This window comes from Oryza brachyantha, chromosome 10, assembly GCF_000231095.2.
Source record: "Oryza brachyantha chromosome 10, ObraRS2, whole genome shotgun sequence".
In the NCBI taxonomy this organism is placed as follows: domain Eukaryota; kingdom Viridiplantae; phylum Streptophyta; class Magnoliopsida; order Poales; family Poaceae; genus Oryza; species Oryza brachyantha.
Genome location: NC_023172.2, coordinates 15,783,959 through 15,808,758, shown reverse-complemented (window position 1 = coordinate 15,808,758; position 24,800 = coordinate 15,783,959). Strand labels below are relative to the sequence as shown.

At 38.7% G+C, this 24,800-nt stretch overlaps 3 protein-coding genes and 2 long non-coding RNA genes across 5 annotated transcripts; 1 reads left to right on the top strand and 4 right to left on the bottom strand.

Annotated features, from left to right (window-relative positions):
• Window positions 1-1,746: 1,746 nt before the first annotated feature.
• On the bottom strand, window positions 1,747-2,682 carry LOC102718210. Its single transcript, XM_006662023.3, has 2 exons — window positions 2,499-2,682; window positions 1,747-2,217 (listed from the first exon to the last, which is right to left on the bottom strand). Exons 1-2 carry the CDS (start codon window positions 2,617-2,619, stop codon window positions 2,078-2,080), a joined length of 261 nt encoding a protein of 86 aa, XP_006662086.1. The 5' UTR covers window positions 2,620-2,682; the 3' UTR covers window positions 1,747-2,077.
• A 1,585-nt stretch (window positions 2,683-4,267) lies between these two features.
• On the bottom strand, window positions 4,268-5,277 carry LOC107305123. Its single transcript, XR_001551220.1, has 2 exons — window positions 5,086-5,277; window positions 4,268-4,659 (listed from the first exon to the last, which is right to left on the bottom strand). It is a non-coding gene; the product is annotated as an uncharacterized LOC107305123 (long non-coding RNA).
• A 5,200-nt stretch (window positions 5,278-10,477) lies between these two features.
• LOC121055562 lies at window positions 10,478-11,226 on the bottom strand. The gene is made up of 2 exons (XR_005812637.1): window positions 10,857-11,226; window positions 10,478-10,727 (listed from the first exon to the last, which is right to left on the bottom strand). It is a non-coding gene; the product is annotated as an uncharacterized LOC121055562 (long non-coding RNA).
• A 5,815-nt stretch (window positions 11,227-17,041) lies between these two features.
• Window positions 17,042-21,042, bottom strand: LOC102717931 (probable methyltransferase PMT2). The gene is made up of 7 exons (XM_006662022.3): window positions 20,979-21,042; window positions 19,561-20,206; window positions 19,087-19,297; window positions 18,709-19,000; window positions 18,012-18,377; window positions 17,829-17,906; window positions 17,042-17,749 (listed from the first exon to the last, which is right to left on the bottom strand). Exons 2-7 carry the CDS (start codon window positions 20,200-20,202, stop codon window positions 17,521-17,523), a joined length of 1,818 nt encoding a protein of 605 aa, XP_006662085.1. The 5' UTR covers window positions 20,203-20,206; window positions 20,979-21,042; the 3' UTR covers window positions 17,042-17,520.
• A 2,562-nt stretch (window positions 21,043-23,604) lies between these two features.
• LOC107305089 (eukaryotic translation initiation factor 3 subunit B-like) lies at window positions 23,605-24,142 on the top strand. The gene is made up of 2 exons (XM_015841604.1): window positions 23,605-23,709; window positions 23,801-24,142. Exons 1-2 carry the CDS (start codon window positions 23,635-23,637, stop codon window positions 24,140-24,142), a joined length of 417 nt encoding a protein of 138 aa, XP_015697090.1. The 5' UTR covers window positions 23,605-23,634.
• The last annotated feature ends 658 nt before the right edge of the window (window positions 24,143-24,800 follow it).

Below are 24,800 nucleotides of genomic sequence, written 5' to 3'. Positions count from 1 at the left end.
ACAGAACAGCAGCAGCAGCAGAAGAAGAAGAACACGAGCTGCGTTGTTGCTTCCTCATTGATCTCTACCTTCTTTTCTTCTCGATCGATCTCTGGATGAAACTGCACCTCTCGATCGAACAATCGATTTGCTGCTGCTTCTTTCGGCTGCTGGGTTCAGAATTTATAGCGATTTCAGTGCATCGGTGCATGTGTGGGCACAGTTCGCTTTCGTTTAATTACCAGCTGGCATATATAGTTCTCTTTTTTCCACAGTCAATTTGGCAACAAGCTAGCCAGTGGTCATTTTTGCCTCATCTGCAACTGCAAGGAAGAATCAAGAGCTCTCGTTGTCCTTGCCAGCTTTCACTGCTTCAGTACAACATAAGATGGCGCCAAAATGGCATAAATTAACAAAATTCAGGATTGTCACGTTGCAAGCTACTCCCTCTGATTTTTTAATTGGCACTGTTGACTTTTAAATTTACGTTTAAACTTCATATTATTCAAATTTTTTGTCTAAATATATAAACTTATAAATCATACTTAAAATTGCTTTAGTAATAAATTAAATCATAACAAACTAATCAATAATTATATATTTTTTTGAATAAGACGAATGGTCAAACATACATAAAAAGTCAACGATGACAATTAAAAAAATAAATCCAGAGGGAGTAACTTCCATTCCATTAGTCCATCCTGGAGGGCGAAGGTGCGCTTTTGACCGACTTCGCTATTACTATTATCCGCTGCATCAAGCACTCTAATAAACCCTAGATAATAGTATATCGTATGAACTCTTGAGGAAAATGATCGTGAGGATTGATCGGCCGGATAAATTAAAAAGGGTCCACGACAGCCTGCTCACAGGCCCGAACGTTCATCTCGATTATTCGGAGGAAAAAGTTCACCTTAGGTCCCTATTCTCGCCGTCAAGTTTAAAAAAACCATTTGTACACCACAGAACAAGAAATAACCACCATCCCTGTTTTTGCAACACTAGATTAACCGAGGTCCTAAGGCAGTATCACACAAGTTTTTGACCGATGTGACATCTACATGAGACACCCGTCAAAATACGAATAATAAAAAGATAGGTCCCACATGTCAGCAAAACATCCATCGTTTCTTCCTCCGGTGAAGATGAGAGCAAGGGCCCCGAGGAGCACCTTGCAGAGGGACACAGTCCGGAGGGATCGGCCGCCGCAATAAGGGGTCATCGGAGATTTCGGTTCCGCCCCCGTTCCTCCGATGATCCTCGCCGCCGGCGTGATCGCGCCGTCCACTCGGTTTCAAGCATCATGATGAGTTTCAGGCAGGACGTTTCTTGTAACGAGCACTAGTAATTTATAGTTAACACCTCTGGCTAAAACTCTTGGCATGCAGTGCGTTTCAGATCAATAACATCAAGACGAGCTGAATGCAATACATGCAACCGTCTTGCTTAATTTGAAGATTAATAGCTCGATCGATCATGGAGTTGAATGTCCAACATGCATGGAGAACGCCCAGCTAGCTGAGATCTATTTTCCTGCCTCGATCTCTCTCGGTTACGCAAAGATGAAAAAACCTGTTGACTGAATCGACCATGTCCTCGATCTAATTTATATGATCCGTTAATTAGCAGGACAACCGGCAAGGAAATTAAGCCTAATGTTCAGGTTTTCTTTCTCCTCTCTCTTCTCTCTCCGTCCTTTCACTGATTGAGCTAGTGTTGATTTTAACATAGCAGTATTACTTAATTAAGCTGTAAATAAACTGGATATTGTAGACAACATGGAATAGTTAAGCAGGCGTGAGGTACATATACATACATTAGTACATCACAGTCACAGTACTATATGAGCTGCTGCCTGACGTACTATCCTCTGCACTGCTGCACACTGGGACTGTGCATGAACAAACACAGGAGTAAGTAAACAAACACTGTCTTAATCGATCATCCAAGAGCACTGAATGGCTGCATGCTTTATTTGTTTATATAGCTATAATAAAGAGACACGCAGACCATGCATGGTATATTGGTATTTGATCGAGATCAATATGCACGGTGTTCACGCAGTATGCAGTAGCAGCATATATGCAGTCGACTGCAGTCATGGTGAGCCTGCTCCTGGAGGTGGAGGGCATTTGGTGTAGGGTCCTCCGCATGAGCGGGTGTAAGGCTGGCCACGAGGAACCCGCGGCGTGTAGGTTGGATCCAGTGCCCCACTCCCAATTGCTGCTGCTGCTCTCCCTGCATCGATCGTATCCATCCATCGTCAGAGTTACGAATATAAAGTTCGAGCAATTTTATGATTCTTGAGTAGGTATCTACGGATACTAGAATTTTAGTGTACCAAATTTTAATATCTCCTCCTAGTATCTAAGGTATCAACATATATCAAATTTTATACTAAAATTTTGGTACAGTGTCTTTTTAAAAGACCGTAAAATTGCTCTCAAAGTTTATACATGCAGCAACAGAATCTGAAACTCTAACGGATTCAGACTACAAATCCATATAGTTAAAGTTACCTCCTTCTACGGGGGCAGCGTGCATGGTGCAGATGAGAGCAAGGGCCATGAGGAGCACCTTGCAGAGGGACACAACTGCTGCTGCTGCAGCAGCAGAAGAAGAGCTGCGTTGCTTCCTCATCTCTTGATCTCGATCACAGCTCGATCTGCTTGGTTAGTCTGTTGCTTTGTGTGCAGGCAAGGCCGTTGGGGTTTCAGGATTTATAGAGGCTGCAGCAGAGGCAAGCAGGCAGGCAGGGTAATGGGTAGTGCGGTTCACTATCGTTTACTAGGAGTCAATGCGCCTCTAATTTATTCCGGGGCTGCCCAGCAAAGTCTTCGTTATTTCCACGACATGCATGAAACGTCTCACGCTGACAGAGTAACCTGCGATGGCCCCAGGATTTGTAATTTGTTGTTAATCCCATTGTTCCATCATGGAGGGCTTGACCAACTTGACTAAACAATCCAATCTCAAAAGCATTTTTTGCTTCTGTTAAATTATGCTTATAAGGGCTTGACCAACTTGACTAAACAATCCAATCTCAAAAGCATTTTTTGCTTCTGTTAAATTATGCTTATAAGATAAAATTTGAATTTTCAACCTTAAATTTGATGCTGATTTTGAGGTCTTCTCATTATGTCTTATTTTTCATCCTTTGCTTTTAGATCATTAATAACACGTATATAAAAAATTTATTTATAAATTATTTCATGTTTATAAATATGTCTACTCAATCCACCGTAAAGAAGCTTAATTAAACAAGTAGTAGCATTTACCAGCCCTAGCTCAAAAGCAGATACACATATATACCTCACGTGGGTGCTAGTGCTACAAGATATTAGTACGTGTTATGCTTCATTCCTTGTATCATAACTAGCTCGAGGTTGTCTTTAATCCTGTATCGCGCTAGCTAGATCTAGTCTTTGTTTTTATTCTTCTGTTCGGTGACTTCGCGTTGTCTCTGGACATTTCCCATCGTATTTTCTTTAACACAGTACAAATTCTGAGATATAGTAGTATTTTCCCTCGATCTCTCGGTTACGCAAAGATGAAAAACCTTGCATGCTGGTTGACTGAATCATGTCCTCGATCGACGGCTCCAACAAGCTTGTATGCTCCATTAGATTAGTTAGCTGGACAACCGGCGAGGAAATTTAGAGCATTCTAGCAGTTCATCTAAATTTAGTCATCTATATTTTTATTTAGTTGATTATCTAAACAATTTTATCATCTACATCTCTTTTGTATTTCAACAGATTATCTATATTATGATATTCCTATATCTCTATAGAGAACGAGGAAAGAACATTCAAATATAGAGTTTCTCTTCTATTATGGATAATATTCATAAATAGAAAATAAGATAAATGTTCTACTGTAGCATAATTTGTATCTATCATCCTCTATTTTCAGGATGGATGATGTAATAGATGTGTTGCTGGGATGCTCTCAGCTTATTGTTTAGGTATAATTTCTCTCTTTTCACTGATTGAGCTAATGTTCAGTTTAACGTAGCAGTGGCTTGTTCGCACGCAAGTGACCACGGAGAGAAACTTTCTTTTTTTTCGCACGCATGTTTTCTGAATTATTAAACAGTATGTTTTTGCAATATATATATATATATAAATTGTTTAAAAATCAGATTAATCTACCTTTTCAAGTTTGTAAAAGCTAATACTCAATTAATCATGTGCTAATGGTTTTCTTCGTTTTACGTGCGCTGATTAGATGAGTGTCACCATAAGGTTCGAAGAGTCCAAACAGGATATTTGTAGACAACATGGAATAATTAAGCGGGCGTGAGATAACATATACATTAACAACAAATACACCATACATTAGTACATCACGGTCAAAGTACTATTTGTGCTGCTGCCTGACGTACGTCCTCTGCACTGCTGCACACTGTGACTGTGCATGAACAAGCAGATGGTCGTTCCAAACACTGAATGGCTGCATGCTTTATTTGTTTTTTATGTATAAGAGGCACGCAGACCATGCATGGTATGGTATTGATCGAGATCAATACTACTCCAGACGACTGCAGTCATGGTGAGCCTACTCCTGGAGAGCAGTTGTATTCTCGTCGGCATGGGCGGGTGTAAGGCTGGCCAGGAACAACGGTCGGCGTGTGGTATGGATCCAGTGCCCCAAACCCAATTTCTGCTGCTGCTCTCCCTGCATCGTATCCATCCATCATCAGAGTTACCATTCCAGTTTATACATGCAGCAACATAATCTGAAACTCTGACAGATTCATACTACAAGTCGGTATAGTTAGGGCCCGTTTAGTTCTTAATTTTTTTTATTCAAAACGTCATATCAAATCTTTGAACAACTAAATCAAGCATTAAATATAAATAAAAATAAAAACTAATTGCACAGTTAATGAGAAAATCGTGACCAAACTTTTGAGCCTAATTAGTTCATGATTAGCCATACGTGCTACAGTAACCTATATCTGATAATGATGGACTAACTAGGCTTACAAGATTCATCCTGTGGTTTTCAGACAAGCTATGTAATTTTTTTTTTCATTTGTATCTCCGAAAGCCCTGATCGACCAAAAATTTTCTTTCCTGAACTAAGCAGGACCTTAATTACCTCCTTGCACGGGGGCAGTGTGCATGGTGCAGATGAGAGCAAGGGCCATGAGGAGCAGCTTACAGAGGGACACAGCTGCTGCTGCAGCAGCAGAAGACGAGCTGCGTTGCTTCCTCATCTCTTGATCCCGGTCGATCTGTGACTGAAATCGCAGCTCGATCTGCTTGGTTAAGTTGTTGCCTGTGTGCAGGAAGGCCGTTGGGTTTTCAGGATTTATAGAGCCTGCTGCAGAGGCAGGCAGGGTAATACGGTTAGAGCATCCCTAACAGCTAATTTAAATTTGGTCATCCATATTTTTATTTAGATGATCATCTAAAACGCTTTTATCCTTCATATCCCTTTGTACTCCAGCAGATCATCTATATATGACATCCTCTATATCTATTTGGAGGATTGGAGAGAGAACATCTAAATATAGAGTTTCTCTCCCCTAATATAGATGACATCTACAAATAGATATTGAGATAGATGATCTGTTGGAGCTCAACGTTTACTCTTCATTCTCTATCTATTTCTAGTATGAAGGATGGGATGGATGAGCTGTTGGAGATACTCTTAACTTTCGTTTACTAGGAGTCAATGCGCCTTTCCGGGGCCAATTGGGCGCTGCCCAGCAAAAGTCTTCGTTTTTTCCACGAGACCACGACATCCATGAAACGCCTCACGCTGAAAGTGTAATCAGCGATGGCACCAGGATTTGTTGTTAATTCCATTCTCGTTCCATCGTGGATGGCTTGACCGACTTGACTAATCAATCCGTATCCGACCAAGTTTTTTTTCGTTTCTATTTATACTTATAAGCTAAAATTTAATTTTTTAACTTGATTTTGGAATCTTCTTATCGTGGTTTATTTTTCAATATTTGTTTTTAGATCACGTAAAGAAGCTTAATTAAACAAGGAGTAGTATTTTAAAGACAGATACATATACCTCCCGCAAAAAGAAAAGAAAAAAAAGATAAATATACCTCCTGTAAGAGACGGAATCAGAGATTTATCAAGCCTGAGACTAAACAACAGAGCATTAATATTTTTATATATTTTAACTAAAATATGATTATTTTTTTAATGTAATTTTTTGGTCAAGCGTGGGCTTAAGCCCAAGCTACCCTACGTCTGGCTCCCCCTGCTCCCGTAGGTGCTAGTGCTACCGGATATTATTGTTATGTTTCGTTTACTAGGAGTCAATAATTTATCCCGGGGCCAATATGGCGCTGGCCAGCAAAGTCTTCGTTGTTTCCACGACATGCATGAAACGTCTCACTCTGGTTGATCTATGGCACCAGGATTTGTTGTTAATTCCATTATCGTTCCATCCTGGAGGGCTTGACCGACTTGACTACTCAGTCCATTATCACTTCAGATTTTCTCTTCCTTTTGTCATCGGTCTCTTAGATAAGTAATTTTATTGTATTTGAGTAGGTACTGAGAGATATTAAAATTTTAATGTAAAATTTTGGTATCTTTTGATACCTAGTTACTGGGAGGTACTAAATTTTACACTAAAATTTTGATACCTCGTAATACCTTCTCAAGGACCATTAGAATGTTTGCAGCCAGCGCATGGCCGCTGTTGCATGCATGCGGGTGCCGGGGATGGCGCAGATTCGATCGATCCCGCAGGCAGCCGGTGCAGATGCAATCTCATGTACGTACGGTGTGCTGTTGTATTTATGTACGTCAAACTATAATAAGTAATTTTACAGTCCCTAAATAAGTACCGAGATATATCACTAAAATTTCGATACCTGTTGTTATCTATTTAAAGAGTGCAAAATTGCTCAACTATAATACGACTGTCTCATGCTTGTTCGCTCCACACTATGGTGATGCACGGTACATAGACAAACTGGTTGGCACACGTATATAGAACATGATCCTCTATATTATCATATGAGCAATTTTATCATTCTCGAGAAAGTATCAAGGTACAACTGATTTCTATGAAAAATTTGGTATTTCTTTTTACCTTAGATATTAGAAGGTATCAAATTTTACATAAAAAACGGTGGTACCTACTTAAGAATAAAAAATATGCTCTTGTCATATAGTAACATGCATTTAAAATATTCCGTTGCTACAGTAATAAACCGTGAGCATTTCAAAAGTACCGTAGCTACAGTATCCATTCATTATTTATTGCATTTTTACTATTCCTCTCACATAAACCATATTTCTCTACAGTATTGTAGATGATCACACACATATACTGCATCTACTCAGATCATGTGTTCGCTATAATCTTGTTTTGGTTTTGCATATACATAGAAAAGCCGCCTTTCAAGTTTTTGGCTGCTAATTCTTTTTCTTTTTTAATTGTATAAAGTACACATCCTCAAAATCCGAGTAAGAATATAATGTGAACTGTTCAGATTAAGAGGAGGTATAGCAAAAGCTTCGTACATACTAGAACCATAGCAACGAAGTTGTACGCTGTTACGGTGAGGCTGCGGCGTGTTGAGAGGATTCGCGTGCTCTCTGACAGCGGTGGGTGCACCCCCCATTGGGGTTGGCTACAGGAGATTGTGGCCTTAAAAAACCCCTGCCTGCACGCATCATACATATTCCATTCAGTAAACCCTCTCTAGCTAGCGATCCAGTCGTTAATTACATGCAGCACAAAGTTAATTAACTCCAACGTATAGTAATATTAGACTCTCTCTCTCTCTCAATGCAATTAACACACAGAATTACCTTGTGCGGGAGTAGTGTGCAGCAGCAGGGTACAGATGAGCGCCAGGAGGACCATCAGCAGCACCTTCCAGACGGACTTCTCGACTTTAATTTCTGACTGAAACTGCACCCCTGCCTAGGCTAATCTCTCGATTCGCTGCTTTAATTTTTGCTGTGTACTGTACAGTATTGGTTCTCTTCATGCTAGCTGTTGGGTTTCAGAAATCAGGATCAGTTTAAGTACAGTACAGTACAGTTCGCTGTCGTTTGGGCCTGTTTTTCTAGGGCCAATTTGGCAGTAGCCAGCCAATCGCCGAGTCTCATGTGCATGGAGCAACCAGCCAAGCCAGACAAGGAAAAACCAGGACCAAGCAATAACTTTATTACCAGCTCCACCAGTAGCACTCAGATGGCACCAGAATTGTTGCTACTTGCACGAGTCCATCCTGAACTCTTGACCGACCTCACTAAATCCACAGCGGTATGGTAACTTCATCAAGTTAGACCCCGGTCACCCCCCCCCCCCCCAGATTTGCCCCGATAACCATAGGTACTGCGCCCTTCCTGGTGTATCTTTGCGAGTTTTTTAACCACTCCTAAAAGGTAATAGAAACCATGTATATATCCACCTCATCTATTCTATCATAAATACGGTGTGTATGACTTGATAACATCTTATCAGCCATGGATCTAAACAATAAACCTAAGCAGGGCCTAGTAGATATATGCGATGTACAACTCCTTGTCTCTTTGTTACATGTAGATGTAGGGCTGTCAACGAGCCAAGCTCAAGTGAGCTTGCCTATCTATGATTGAACTCGATCCTACATAGCCTTTGAGCTTTCACTCAAGCTCGACGATCGAGGTCGGTTATAAGTACAGAGAACATATTTTGAGGATAATTCATGATAAAATAACTAATTTTAGTTAATCATATTATTGGAAGAGTAGTAAAAGGAATAGTAATAATGTCATCATATGCTAATTTACTATGTGAATATATAAAAATCGTGTATTTGATCAGCTAGCTTATTAAACAAAAATAAAAATTATATATTGTTAGGCTTATTTGAAACTTGAGCTTAGCTTGAGCACGTGAGCTTATGCACAAGTTTGGGCTCAGCTCATTTGGAGCTTGAGCCTTGCTCGAATGAAGCAGATCCGAAGAGGATGTAATGTGGATGAGAGGAGCTCGAACTGTGTATTAAGATCGACTAAATGCAGTTAACTTTTTAGCGTGATAGGGCTTGCCGGGCAGTAAAAGGCAGAAGCTTAGTCTTCTAGTCTATTTATTTATTTCTTTTATTGTGTTTTGTTGTTTCTTAATTATGAAAAATAGAATATATGTTAGGGAAGACTATGGGTCGACCCACGGGTATTTTAAAGTCGACTCTAGTTCAACTAAATGCACTAAATTTTATTTTGTAATGAAACTTAGTTCATTTCATTGAACTAGAGCTGGCCGTAAATTATCCGTGGGTCGACCTTTGCCCATCCTTACATATGTATTGCTTTATCGTTTAACTAGTATATTCCCTTGTGGATGTAGATGCCGGGATTCTATTCATTAACCAAAAAATAGCATATATATATTTGTTCGGGGTGATTGTTTGTATCCCCTAGATGGGATGCATGACTATGACCCTGATGTTCAATGGGTTAAAGGACCTATTAGTGCACAAGTTATGTACGAAAGCACCGGTCATGGAAAATTTGCCTTTGCAGATGGTGCTATCGATAGCTCTGCTGTACAAATGTCAACTAATGTTGTTCCATCTCAGCCCCAAACCTCAAACAATACTAATTTAGAACTAGCTTCTGAAGCTCAGGAGCTGAAAAGACAACGGCTAGAAGATCAAGCAAAGATAATTGCACTACTTTCAGTTTAATCTATAAACGTCTCAGGTATTTTTCATCCTCACCTAAAAATATAACAAACTTACTTACGTGGGCTTTTTTATCATTTTTAAAAAGTACCCTAAGGTAACAAAATTTTTAGTATAAATCTTTGGTATCTCAAGGTACCACCTTTTTACACTAAAAATGGTGGTAAATTGAGGTATTCTTTAAGGATGGTAAAAAACTCTACTTACATTGTGATGATTTCTATATTTTAACAGTATATTAATTTGGGTAGCATTATTAACGGTACTATAGTAATCCACAATATGGTGCTCCACTACCACAAACAAACTTTGCTGCATTTTATCCAACTTTGGTATCTTGAGATAGGACCGAAAGGTACCAAATTTTATATAAAAAATATGATAAAATTTTCCTCATAAAATTTGGCTCACCCGTCCATGAAAAAAAAAGAAGGGAAAGGATTAGTGTAACTTGGGAGAAACTGCATCTGTTTGATTATAAATGTATATACACGTAAGTATCTGCTCCCTCTGATTTTCTTTTAATACCGTTGACTTTTTGATCTACGTTTGATTCTTCGTCTTATTCAAAAAATTTATACAATTATTGACTAATATTGTGATTTGATTTATTACTAAAGTAACTGTAAATATAATTTATAAATTTGTATATTTAAACAAAATTTTTAAATAAGACAAATGGTCAAACGTAAATGAAAAGGTTAATGGCATAAAAAAATGGAGGGAGTATATTATTATTCCCTGGCATCTTCGATCGATCCAAAGTTAAGTAAACCCCTCCGTCTGAAATATATAATTTTAGAATTCAAATTTGTCTTAAAATACAACTATCTATTCATCTCAATTATTTATAACCTTCACTTATTTATTTTTTATCTCAGCCAATCACAACAATTTCTTGTTACAGCTTCAGTCTCTCTAAATTAAAAAGAACACACATCAATATATTTTGATACGGAAACAGTAGATAGGTAGCCTAGCTGCGTCCTGTTATGGTGAGGTTGCACCTGGAGGATCGCACTTGGAGGAGGGGCATCCGTTGTGTTGGGACGAGGAGGTGGAGGTGGAGGTCCGCCACCTCTATCTGCATCGAAATTATACTGTGTATGTTCAGTTAACCCTATAATTAAAGTAGTATAGTACTACTTGTGGTCGTTAATTACAAAAAAAATGCAGCAAAAACTTAGCCAAGGAGATTAATTGGACTTATTACCTCCTCCGTGTACAGAAGAAGCATGCAGGGCGCAGATGAGCGCCAGGGCCATCAGGAGCACCCTCCAAACAGCCATCTCCACTTCTAGTGTGTTTTGCTGCAGACGTACTCATGGGGTTCACGTACCGCTTCAGGATTTATAAACAGTCCAGGGGAGTACAGGTAATTCGCCGTCATTTTCTGCTTCTATAATACTACTATCTTCCACGGCCAGTTTGGCACTAGGCAGCTCGAGGTACACAACTTGCTAGCTCCCTCCATTAATTGGTCCATCCTAGAGGCTTGACTGACCCATCGGCTTCACTACACCTTTGAGCAAGTAAGTTCAATAGTACGAACAACTATTAGCTCCAATTTATTTAATTTAATAGCAAATTCATACAATAGTTACATACAAAACATCAATATATGATCCCACATGTTATACACACATTTTGTCTTGAAACCCATGTGCAGCTGGCTACAAATTAGTAGCTCACCTCTCTTCTCTCTTTTATCTCATTAAAATATGTTTATAGCTGGTTTATAGTCTGCTATTGTACCTGCTCTAATCCACCGTAGATATGGGCATATGGCCAAGCAACATTATATCGATCTTAGAGCAAACACAATAGATTATCTATCCTAAAAATAAATGATGTGAGGGAAAAAATGGTTCTAGCAAATCATCTATCCCATCGTCTAAAAATAGAGCATCACCCATATTAAAAAGCGAACATTCAAATAAGGATGTTCTTTCTCCTCCATCTATATCTTAACATCCGATTACAAGAGCAGAGAGCAATATCAATATAAGAGAAGGTGGTTATAAAATATTAATAAAAATATATGTGGATGATGTAATATAGATGTTCTGCTAGAGTGATATATGATATAAATAGAGAATATATTTTAGATAGTCATGCAAATAACAACATGGATGATAGAATTTAGATGAACAGTTGGTAATGCTCTTATCAGGTATAGCTCAAATTAAACCGGCTACAAACCATGCAATGTGTATGTAACTCCTTGCCTCCTGCTTGTTACATGAACTTGCTAATTAATGTTCCATGCTGTGCGAGTGTACAAACAAAATACATGTGACAACACTTTGGTTTACTCAAAATTTTCATGCGGGGATGTAACTAATACAGTGGGTTCATCTCAGCACAAACTAGCGACCAAATAATTCCCTTCTTTACCTACCAAATCTTAGGCAGTACCCCAATTCTACGATCCCAATTATCCTAAAAACAATATTTAAAGGTGTATTAAAAATAATACAAACATTCATGTTCTAAGCACAATGATTGGATGCGTCATTTTTCTCAAACGCACTCACCCTCGATCTCCTTGGCGAACACATTTATGAAAGAATTGCTGCTCTGATCGTTGGTGACGGCTGACTTATGAGTAGCTACCTTAACCTAACTAAGGGGGTGTTTGGTTCCCCAGAACTTTTTTCTAAGCCTCTATCACATCGAATGTTTGACACTAATTAGAAGTATTAAATATAGACTATTAATAAAACACACCTCATACTCCGGACTATTTCACGAGACGAATTTATTGAGCCTAATTAGTACATGATTAACGAATGTAATGCTACAGTAAACATTTGCTAATCGTGGATTAATTAGGCTTAAAAAATTTGTCTAATGAAATAGTATTTATTTATGTGATTAGTTTTGTTATCAGTTTATATTTAATACTTCTAATTAACGTCCAAACATCCGATGTGACAAAGGACTTAAAAAAGTCTCTAGATCCAAACAACCACTAAGTCTGCCGATCCTAAGGTGCACATAAGGCGGATAGATCGAAGAGTAAACTTCACCTTACTTACTGTGTTCTCCTTCACCGACATAGTTGTTCTGGAACCCTTAACCTTATCGGCATTCCCTCACCACACCTCCAACCACGCCGACAACCATTGCATGATCCCATCTTTTGAATTAGGGGTGGGTTTACTTTTTGGCTTTTAGATTGATACGAACATATATATGAATATTTTATTTAAAAATTATTTTTCGTTTATAAATATATCGTTTGGATTTTTTCACCAATAACCCTAACCCCCGCAATCTCTAAGACGATGGTTTCCTCCACCAGTTCAGTACTATATATAATCACCAATTCCGCATAAGCTTTAGGAGATCATGTTTAGACTAAGGCTAATTTATCGAAGTTGGACAAGAATCAAGTAACTGTAACATATTACAGTGCAAAACCAGGGGCTGCATATATGTTGGCAAACATGGAAGAATCTGCGTGACGCTTATGTGCTCCATATATTGCTGCTGGATTGATGAGTCGATCTGTTACGGCGAGGCTGCACCAGGAGGAGAGGATTCGTGTTCGTCTCGTGTTTCACAGTTGATGCATACCCCTCCCCCAGCTCTGGGGTTGGCCGCAGGAGCTGGTGGCCCCGGCACAAATCTCCCTGCATCATCCATGATCCATCGTATAATTATTAATTAATTAACACAGTTCAAAAATCATGCATGTCAGTTCACTGCCCCTCTCTATCTAACTAGTGATTCATCTAGGAGTATGGAACTAGCCGTTAATTACATATATGCAGCACCAAGTTAATTATAGCTAAAGAGTCATGTATAAACAGCTAGCACAGAGATCGATCGATTTACCTTGTACCAGTAGAGTAGTGGTGGTAGTAGTTTGCAAGGCGCACATGAACGCGAGGGCCATCACCAGGAGCACCTTCCAAACGGACATCTCGAATTTCTTCTTTTCTTTCTAATCTCTCTCTCTCTCTCTCTCTCTCTCTCTCTCTCTCTCTCTCTCTCTCTCACTCTCTCTCTCAAACTGCAGCTCTCGATTTGGTGCTTTGCTGTGTGTTGGTTCTCTTGCTGCTGATCAATAGGGTTAATTTCCAGAATTTATTTTTATACCGTGCAGGTACAGTTAGCAATTAGAGCAATCAGCCATGGATTCAGGAGCAAGCTAGCAATACATCTTGCCGGCTTCGTCGGGTTGCCGCCAGAATTTTTGCTTCTTTCGCTGGTCCATCCTGGTGGCTTTTGACCAAATCCACCACCACATATAATAATAAGGCCACTTTTAGTGAGGAGTTTTATCTCACAGTTTTCAGTAGTGTCATGTCTTCTAAAGAGACCGGTTTGGATTAATGAATGAAACAATTAATGGTATCTAATGCACAATTTCATTTTGTGTTGTTTCATACGCTAGCTATATATAGCATTTAATTATTAATTTACCAACGAAGTATCTCTGGTTAAAACTCTTTGTTAGTTGATTATGGGTAAACTGATGATTCAAAACATAAAGTTATGGGTAGGTGCTTTCTCTACCGGCTCGCTGTTGAATTGCATAAGTTCATCTGAATTTAGTTACAGCGCATTAGCGCTTGCAAATTGCAATGCGTATGGGATATGGCTGTCGTCGTTTAGTACATTTTCCTAGCCCAATTTGGCACTGGCCAGTCACAGGCCTCCAGCCATTAGCCGTATCTCTTGTGCATCGAGCAATCACCCATGCTTGGTGATGGTGGACAGTGGATGGCAAAGAATCTACAGGCATTGACCTTACCAGCTTGACCGGTGCTGTTACTTTCACTGGTTCATACTGGAGGCTTGCCCAACCTCACTAATGTGCGTACCACTCACGGCATGACTGATTACGGTCTTGGGGAGACTGCACACTCCTATTTTCGTTTATGATTATGTTTATATGCTAAAGTTCATATTTTAAAACTTAGATTTTACGTTAAAACTCTAAAATTGAGTAAATCTCTAATCCAAATTAGAACCGAAACTTGTGCTCAATCGTTTGGGAAATTTTTTTTAGGGCATTGTTACGGTACCTTCGATAGGAAGGGTAGTAGTATAGTAGTATATTAAATATTTTATTTGAAATTTTGTTAAGATATACTTAGCAATTTATCTATTTTAATATGAAATATTATACACAAATTTATTGTAATGTCATATATTTTAGTTCTAATTTTACCCCTATAAAATTTTTACTACACTAGCGTAGCATAAGAAAATCAGATCCGTTCGATCTAAAGTAACGGACGGCTCACAGTTATGGAAGAATACATAAAAATCATTTTTTAATGTTACTGTACCTTTTACTAATAGTAGTAGTGTAGTAAAATTAATATATTTTTATAAGTATATTAAATATTTTATTCTAAACTATGGTAAGATATATTTATCTATTTTAAAATAATATATGATGTGCAATTTTATCGTAAAGTTATATAGTTTAGTTCTAATTTTGTTCTTATAGAATTTCTAATAAACACTAGCAGTGTAGTATAATAAAATTAGGTCCGTCGGATTCAAAGCAATGGACGCCTCATAATCATTTGTGGGTACCTTAAAAAAATCTTTTTTTTTGGATTCTAGGATTTCTAATAACGGGGGATTTTTTGAACTAGGGTTTCTGAGCTTAAGGGACTTTGAGGGATTCAACAAATTTTGCCTAAAACTTGGATTGTACTGTTAGTAATGTTAATTGAAAACGAATTCCACAATAAAACTTGAAGTTGAAACTAACATGCATGAACAGTAAAGACATGAGCCCTAGTCCGATCTAATTTGATCTAAATTAAACAAATTGAATTGCCCTAAAGCTTAGATGGCTTCTCTTAGGAATGATGGAATCAAATGGCTAAAATTCGCTCTGATGCCACAATATTGGATTTTAATCTGAATAATTCTATTATTAGGCCTTGTTCTTTACCCAAATTAACTAACCCAAATTCTCTCGCTTTTTGCAAAAAAAATTATATAAGAAAGTTGATTATAGCTAACCAAGAAGGTGATCATATCAATATATTTTTCAAGTTTTTTATAGCTAATAATTAATTAATCATATACTAATCCGCTGCTATGTTTTACCTGCCAGTTACTTAACCCACAAAAGAACGCCGTCTAAATTTGATCACCTTCTACTTATGCAAAAATTAAATCAATCTACTACTTGATAAGCCATCGAAATTGGATTACCCTTAGTTCGTTGTTCTTCGTTTTATCCTCTGTCTTTATTCCTCTCTTCATTCTGCCGTAGGGGATGTAGGGGCAGGCTCTAGACATCGGCTTCTGTCTTGGTGTCCATGACCTTCGGGTTTCCACCCTGAGACTAGGCCCTAGGTGCTATATGTGTTATGTACAACTCCTTTATCTAACTCCTTTTATCTTGAGAAAGTTTGTTTTCTAGGGAAAATTACAAGAATGTCGTTATAATTTTGCGAAATCGTAGATATGTCATCTTAACTCACATGTCATTGATTCATATGGGTCCCATATGTTTATTGAGATATCAATGATATATCTCTAACTTTATAAAATCGTAGTGACATATTCCTAGACTTTCAGTAGGAGTCCGAGACTCGAGAGGAAATCTAGATGGGATGGGGCCAGGATTGAGAGGAAATCTAGATGGGATGGGGCCAGGATTGTACTGGTCCATTTTGAAGCTTCGCTCGCTTTCTCCACTCATTCATATTATAATATATTTTGTTTATGTCTAGATTTATTTATGTATTAACGAATATGTTTTATGTATATGTTCAGATTTATTAGCATATATATCTACCATGTAACACAAGCTATTTTTACTCATTCTACGTACTTTATTCATCGTTCTTTAAATCCGACGAACAGAAATTGACCCCTAACCATCGAATGACCACAACACATCCGTGCTTTCCCATCAGATTTTACCCTTCCCTCTTCCCCCTCCACCCCTAATCGCCGCCTCCTTCCCTCACTCCACTCCACCCCAGTTTGCGCGAGAAAATTACAATATGCCACCCCATAGATGGCTTTCATAAAATGACACTATGTACCTGTCACTCCTAAAAATGACACCCTCTAGCACTTTTTTAATTTCATTTTTAAAAACAAACCAGGGCGTTAGAGGTGGCATCGCTCTCTTTCGGGACGATGGTATAATTCAGGTCGATAATGTAGCTTTTGTCTGCATAGCCTCTGTCATTGGGAGGGAGGATGTTTTCACCATAACCATGGTCCATGGACCTGCTGATGATGCGAGCAAACCTTTGATTTTCATCCGGGAGTTATAATCCTTAGTGCCATCACCGTATGTCACATGGATCATCATGAGTGACTTCAACTTAATTTACGAGCCTAGGGACAAAAACAATTTAAATTTAAACAGAAGGCTAATGGGTTAATTTAGTAACTCCCCTCAGAATTCAAAATACAGATTAAAAAAAAACTCCACAAGTTTACTCTCCCGGATGTTAGAAGTGCTGGTAGCTGTAAGTTACAATCCTTGTCTGCTTGTTACATGCACCGCTAATGTTCCATGTTGTACAAAGAACAACAACAAAAAAAAAAAAAGATCCATTGGACAACACTTGGTTTACTCAGAAAATGTACTTGTGTGGATCTTTAATACAATGAGTTCACCTCAGCACAAACTACTCTTTACCTACAAAATGTGTTGGCAAATCACCAACATTTCCCTTGATGCTCTGCTTCTATATATGCACAATCAATATGCAGGACATCAAAATAATGCGTCTGTATGTTATCTTGATTGGGAAAGGTGAGGTTCTGTACCTATGAAGTATGAACTAAATCTATGAACAGGTACAACATGACAAGGGGTGTTATTCACATCCCAGCGAAAGATGATGTGAGCAAGAATCACCATATTCACCTATCTATGAACCGCTCTCTTCTTCATTGCCAACCCAATACTTTTTCACTGAAACCAAAATCTTCTCAGGTATATGAGGCCCATCTTCATGATCAAGCAACTTGGACTTCCACCGCATCCCCATCACTGTCCTCCTAACCTTGTTCAGCACCTCAACATTGTCCCGCATTATGACTGCGCCCTCAGGACGTAAAATCCTATCCATCTCCAGAAGAATGTCTTCTATGTTACACCTACCAAGTTTAACAAACTCATATCAAAAGACCTGGATAGTTTGCATTGTGTTACCGATACAGGAGAAAGACCACATACTTATTCTGGTACAAACTGAAGAGACCATTGGCATGTATCAAGTCGTATGTCCTAGGGTATGTAGAGAAGGCTTCGCACCTGCCAACAATGCAATGTCAGAGTAACCAGGAACAGTTTCAACACACGGGCATCCTTTTCTTTAAAAAAAAAATGAGTGCCAGAACACATAGATTAAGGACTCACCAATCATGGTATATGCCAATAAGACCTCGCTCATAAACTATACCAAGAGTGTTCTTCTCGGATATTGCGGGCACAACATTCATTACCCAAGATATGGGGGATTCAAGAACCGCAGCAAAACTTCCAAGCCCTGCGTTCATGTCCATAATATTTCTATACCTAGAAGAACCTATCAGCTTGTTTATCCTTTTGTAAGTACTGATATACTTCTTCCACAACTTGTTATCCTCCTCATAAATTTCTTCTGTAACACCTGGGGTGCGACCTTGTAGAATTCTGGGAGGGGTGGCAAATAGTCTCTCTGGGAACTTCTGTAACTGTGCTTCTTCTGGGAAAGGTGTTAGGCAACCTTCCATTTTCTTATACCTATAATAATAAACCATTCAAAAAAATCATTAATGAAACAACATATACATATTGTCAAGAGTCAGAAATCTTCAGATAAGCAACTCTTCTTGATTCCATCATTAAGAGAGAATTTGAATATATCAGCAGCGCCCGCTGTAATAAGCTATACCCCTTCTCACATCAATTTACCATATATAACAAATTCTATAATCTAGTGGTGTTCGAAACTGTTTCTTTTTTCATAACAAGGATTTTGGGGTTATATGTGCTTATAGCTTAGTTGGGTTGATATGACATGTTAGAGGTTAAAAACATGCATATAGTAGTATTAGATACATAGAGAACATACCACACGTCATCTGCATCTTGAATTTTGCACATCTTCCTAGCACGGTTGTCCTTTTTGGGACATCCATTTGAATCTGCCTTTTTCCTCCAAATAACAGTATCTCCCTTCTCATGGATCTTATCCCAGCACAACATTTCAGCAATTTTTTCAATTATATTTTGTTCTGCCTCTAAGTCTTCTTTGGATCTTTTCCATGCTTGGTGATGTGTCCTCCAATTGATGGGAGGGCCAGACAATATCCAATAGCCACCAGGCCTCAGAACCCGATCTACTTCAAACATATATATCCCATCTGCAGGATGCAAAATAATAAAGCATATGCAAAAAGGGAAGCTGATAGAGGCACTTCATTTGTATGCATAGTTTGACACTACTAACCATTTGACTTCCAGGGGATTAAGCAGCGTGAGCAATGTGCCATATCGAAAGATCCAGAGGGGTATGGTAGTTTTATAGTTCCAAGCACTCCAATTACTGCAGGAACACCTCGCTCCAATGCAAATTGAACCTGAGCTTCATGAGAGTCTCGAGGTGCAAATGACATGGTTAATACATTTCTGTCCATTAGGTAAGCACCCCAGCTTGCAACCTACAAATGGCTGAAATTGTTATTGCAGCTACAACGATGATCAAGAAAGTACTCACATAAGGTCAATGAAACTAAATGAAATATACAAGGAAGTGCAGAAGACTAAGAAAGCACTAAAATTTCATGACTTAATGCTACAAGATACATCATAAATTAAGGAAAGAGGCAACTAAAAAGAAGCCAACAGAGAGATTACAAGTAGATGCTCAATGCAGCAATGCTAACACACGTTCAAGAATGAAGGATCTGTTTAGATGGCATACCCCACATCCAGTATCAAGTGCAGTCCTAATGGTGCCATCAGTAAATGGAATGACGGATGCAAGTTCATCAATGTAGGCATTTGCTCCATTGGGAAACATTGTCCCCCCTCCTGGAAATTTAAACACATCTCCCTTGAACTGGATCCAATTCTGAACAGCCTTCTGAACTGTCATATTCTTGTATGGCGCATTTGCATATGGAACATAGTCACGGCTCTTGGGCCAAGGGAAAGGGGTGACATAGCCTTTCGGTGCAGGGATTAGACAGCGCAATTTCTCATTCTCTGCAGGACAATGCCTCTCCCGGTAGTTCATATTTTCTCTAGGAAAGGTCATTGCTCGGTTCTGATCCTGACAAGGAGTATAGTCAATGTATCGAATATGGCATGGCTCAAAGACTTTATTGGTCATGACCAAAGGATTAACACCACCTAAGCTATGATGGGTCTCAAAGTGCAAGTTTGGCAAGATTGTACAGTCAGTCTCTTTTGTCACCCTCAATGCAATACTATCACCCCTTCCTGTCCCGCTTTTCTGCCAAGCTCCTAGTATATAAAAGAAGCAGCACAAACTCATCACAATTACTATGGTCATTGTGCTCCGCGTTCTACGGTCACCTGGATTCATCCTCGAACCCCTCATGAACCTGAAATTGTTACAGGAAAATCATAAGCATTGACTCCACTGAATTGGAATATTTGCTGAGCCTGCAGAGGCAGGGAGTTTACTCCATATTACCTCAAAAATTATTTGCACCATATGATTCAGTTAACGAATGCAAAAATGAGATGCCAAAAGATCAAACAGTACAAGTATTGAATCAATATTCAATGTAGGTAAGTGCTTGGAGATGCCTATTTGAATCCTAACCAATTCTGGTGTCATTTTTTTCTCTTCAAAGCAGCATATGACTATTTAAACCAACCCAGGGCTAAGGCCCTTTCAAATTCCTGTATAGAGTTTTCTGACGATGGATTCTCAATTCCAGAAGCAGTTCATCAGCAGGGAGCGGAGATAGGCTAGCTAACACAGGAGATCGAGTGAAATGCATAGAAATTGAACTGAAGGAGCGAGCTCAAAGATTCCATAGCTACAGAAACAATCGCCAAGGCTTCTCACGAAGCATCGGCAATTAAAAAAAGGGAAAAAATACTCGCAATCAAAAGGGAAGAAATCGCAGACACTCAGCTGCCTCGCTGGGTTGGTGTGGTGAACCATAACTCCGATCCAAACGAGAATCGCAACAAAAACCACCTGCTAGATGATTCTCCCCCCAACAGTAGAAGAACAGGGCTCCACAACCGCAGGGGCGGTTAGGTAGTAGCTACCTAGTCGAGACCGCGTGAGAGATGGGATTCGAAGAGAGAGGGGAGGAAAGGGGGGCTCCCGATCGGAGTCGGAGGAGAAGAGAAGCAAACCTCTCTGCAGCGGAAGGAGGAAGCGGACTTGGGATTCCCCCGCGGCGGCGCGGCGTGAGGCGGCGAGGAGGGCCCGCCGGGCGGGCTAGCCAGCGCGGGTGGGGGTGGGGGAGGTGGGGAGTGGTGCCGGCGGCGGGGGCTCCGCTCCGCCGCTGGTGGTGGTGGTTCCTTTGTTGACTTTTTGTCTTGCGGTCGTTGGAGACGGAGGAGTCCACGTGAGACGGCGACGAAGGCGAGGCGAGGCGGGGCGGCGGGAACGGAGGCGCCAGATGGCCACGATCCACCCACGCTGCAAACAAAAAACACAGAATATTTGTTGACAACTTGTACTACTTTTTTCTGGGAAGTTTATTGATACACACAGCAGACTTTCATTTAATCTCATGCGCATGTTTTTTAAATTATTAAATAATACTTTCTCAGTTTCATGATTTTTTTTAAATATTTAACCATTTATTTTATTCGAAAAATTATGAAAATATTATTTATTTTGCTTGTGACTTACTTTATTATCAAAATAACTTTAGACACGATTTATCATTTTCTATATTTATACTAAATTTTTAAATAAGATGAATGATCAAACGTTACAACCAGAAAAGTCAAACATGCTACATTATAAAACGGAGATAGTAATATTTTATAAAATAGTTTTAGTGTAAAAGTTCTTTATCTAATACCTAAAAAAATAAATAGTGTTTTATCGTCTATCATAAAAAAATGTTAACTAAGCATACCTTATATAAACTTTAACTAATAAATACGTAAGAACATGTGGTTAAAAAATGTGGCTAGCCACGATTACGATAGCAAATAAACAATTACCTAACAATTTTTGGTGTGCCGAAAGTTTAGGTTGGTAAGCTAATGCATCTAACTAAACATTACAATGTTAGTTGGATTAGCTCAGAGTGTTTTGTTGTGGTTAAATACTTAAATATCTAGTCGGTTAGAGAAATATATGTGAATACTTTTGTTTATGTCGAAAATTATATTCTTATAGTTTAATAATTTATTATTATAGTCATATATTCACAATAGAAACTGACTTGCAAGAAAACACATGCAAAGATGAAAATGTTTTTGTTGCTCGAATCACCCTTTCACATAATTACCACAGAGTATGCGGACAGAATGTCTTTGGCTACTGCCTCCTCGTCGCAAAAATAACTTTATTTTTAACACATCTCATACGTGCCAATTTAAAACACAATGATGATGATGATAATAATAACAATAATAATTGATATCATTTACTTTATCAAATACCAGTGCAATCGTTCTCCCACTTAATTTATTTCCAATTCATTTTATTCCTACCTTCACAAACTTTGATGCAGTGATTTAACCTATTCAAGCCTGCCCCGGGTCGGTAAAGAAAACGAGGCCAGGCCGGACCGAGTTTTTGCTTTTTCTCGTGAATGGTCGAGCTCGGGTTTGGCTTGGGCTTGAATTTTTTGGGTAGGTTTTTTAGGCCTGGCCCAGCATGATGTTTGAACAGGCCTAGTAGTGATCGCTTAATGTAATAATGTTGAACTTACTTCGGGTCGAAGAAAATAAAACAAATATAATTTTATTTTAGTACGTAGGAAAAATACATGATAAGAGTGTGAATGCAAGGTAAAGATCAATATATCATGTGTGTTATACCATATGGGGTCATCTTTAGGGTTTTAAAAGGAAAAAGTCAAACAATATATTTACAAACAAAAAATAAGTTGTGAATAAACTTTGGTAATAAAATATATTCATAGCAATCTCGATCTAAAAACTAAATCTAAAAAATAAACTTTGGTAATAAAATATCAAAATTAACTCTAAATTTAAGGTTGAAAATTTAAATTTTAGATTATAAACATGACCTAAAGCCAAAAGATGGATGTGTACTTCGGCGTGAAATTGTCTCATTAGAATATGCTTGAATTTGATAAAAGTAGACAAAAAGAACGTAGTGTTAGGTGGTAGTTTGTTCACCTTAATTATGCACAGAACGTTCGACAGCTATTTTCTTTTATAAGCCTTTTGGACGTGGTTTGTGGACAGCAGTTTGGCACTTGGAGATGCGGTGTTAAGTTGTTAACGCTATATCTATAATGCTAAGTTTGTGTCTAGCATGCCATCAACACAATCTCTTCTCCTATGCATATCTTAATAACGTCTTAATCAGTGTCCCAACCTACAGGGTTAGCCATGGTATATCATTGGACTTGGTTTGCACGTACCACGCAAGTTCGTGCGCTGAAATAAACACAATAAAAGTTCATGAACTGAATAATACCTACCACGCAATTTTGTGTACCACTGGTAAAGTTTACCATTTAATCACTGTAACATTTTGGATGTGGAAAATAACTTTTTTGTCCATGACATATGGATTTTGGACCCTCGTGTCACAAACATACATGATGATAAACTCTTAAACGAATAATTGAACGCTCCTAAACCCACACATCTCCAAATGACCAAATCTAGAACATAAACAAATCGTAGAAAGGACTTTGCAAATTTGAAGATCGTAGGAAGGATGGACTTTACAAATCAGTTGTTTGAAAAATTTTCATTTCACCAACTAAACACCCCCTAAGGGTGGAACTGAAATGATTGTTGGACCTATTTTGTTAGATACCTTGCATCTGCCGTTACCTCAGTCCATGAAATGGAGAATGGTTTCCAAATATGGTCTTTCAGTGGCAAGCAACTTTACAAGGTGTCAAAGGATCACTTCTATCAGGTATGGAGGTTCCAATATTTCTTATGAACGTTCTCCTTGCTTCTTCACGATGTAATCCTTTGTTGTTTGTACTCTTAATCTACTGGTACAGTTCATGTGGCGCCCGAGACCACCGTCGCTGCTGACTGCTGAAAAGGAAGAGGAGATCTCGAAGAACCTGAGGAAGTACAGCAAGAAGTACGAGCAGGAGGACCAGGATGCCTTCAATATGCTGAGCGAGCAGGAGCGGAAGAGGAGGAAGCAGCTCCAGGCGGAATGGGAAGGATGGGTTGCTAAGTGGAAGCAGCTGCACGAGGAAGAGATACCCTACAGGATGGAGCTTAGAGACGGGGAGGCCAGTGATGATGAAGAAGAGTACGACACCAAGGAAGTTGAGGTTGAGGAGATCGTGGACGTCCATGAAGAAGAAGTTCCATTCGAGTTGGATCAGTAGCGAAAAAGCTTGTGCTAGTTTCTGCTGAGATCCTTTTCTGCTGTCTCCAGTTTTAGAAGAATTAAATAGTCTAATATAAACTTTAACTAATAAACACGTAAGAACACGTGGTTAGAAAAATGAGGCTAACCCCGATTACGATAGCAAATAAACAATTAGCTAATAATTTTTGGTGTGCCTAAAGTTTAGGTTGGGAAAGTTAGAGAAATATATGTGAATACTTTTGTTTAGGCGGAAAAATATATTCATATAGTTTAATATATTATTACTATGGTCACATATTCACAGGAGAAACTGACTTGCAAGAAAACGAACGCAAAGATGAAAAAACTTTTGTTGCCCGAACTACCCTTTCACGTAATTACCACAGAATATGCTGACAAAATGTCTTTGGTTACTGCATCCTTGTCGCAAAAATAACTTTATTTTTTTTAACACATCTCACACGTGCCAATTTAAAAGCAAAATAATAATAATAATAATAATATCCTTTACTTTATCAAATATCCTCTCCCACATAATTTATTCCCAATGCATTTTATTCATACTCACAAACTTTGAATGCATTGATTTAACATATTAAGGCCCGGCCCGGGTCGGTAAAAAAAAGACGAGGCCAGGCCGGACCTAGGTTTTTTTTTTCTCGTGAATTGTCGAG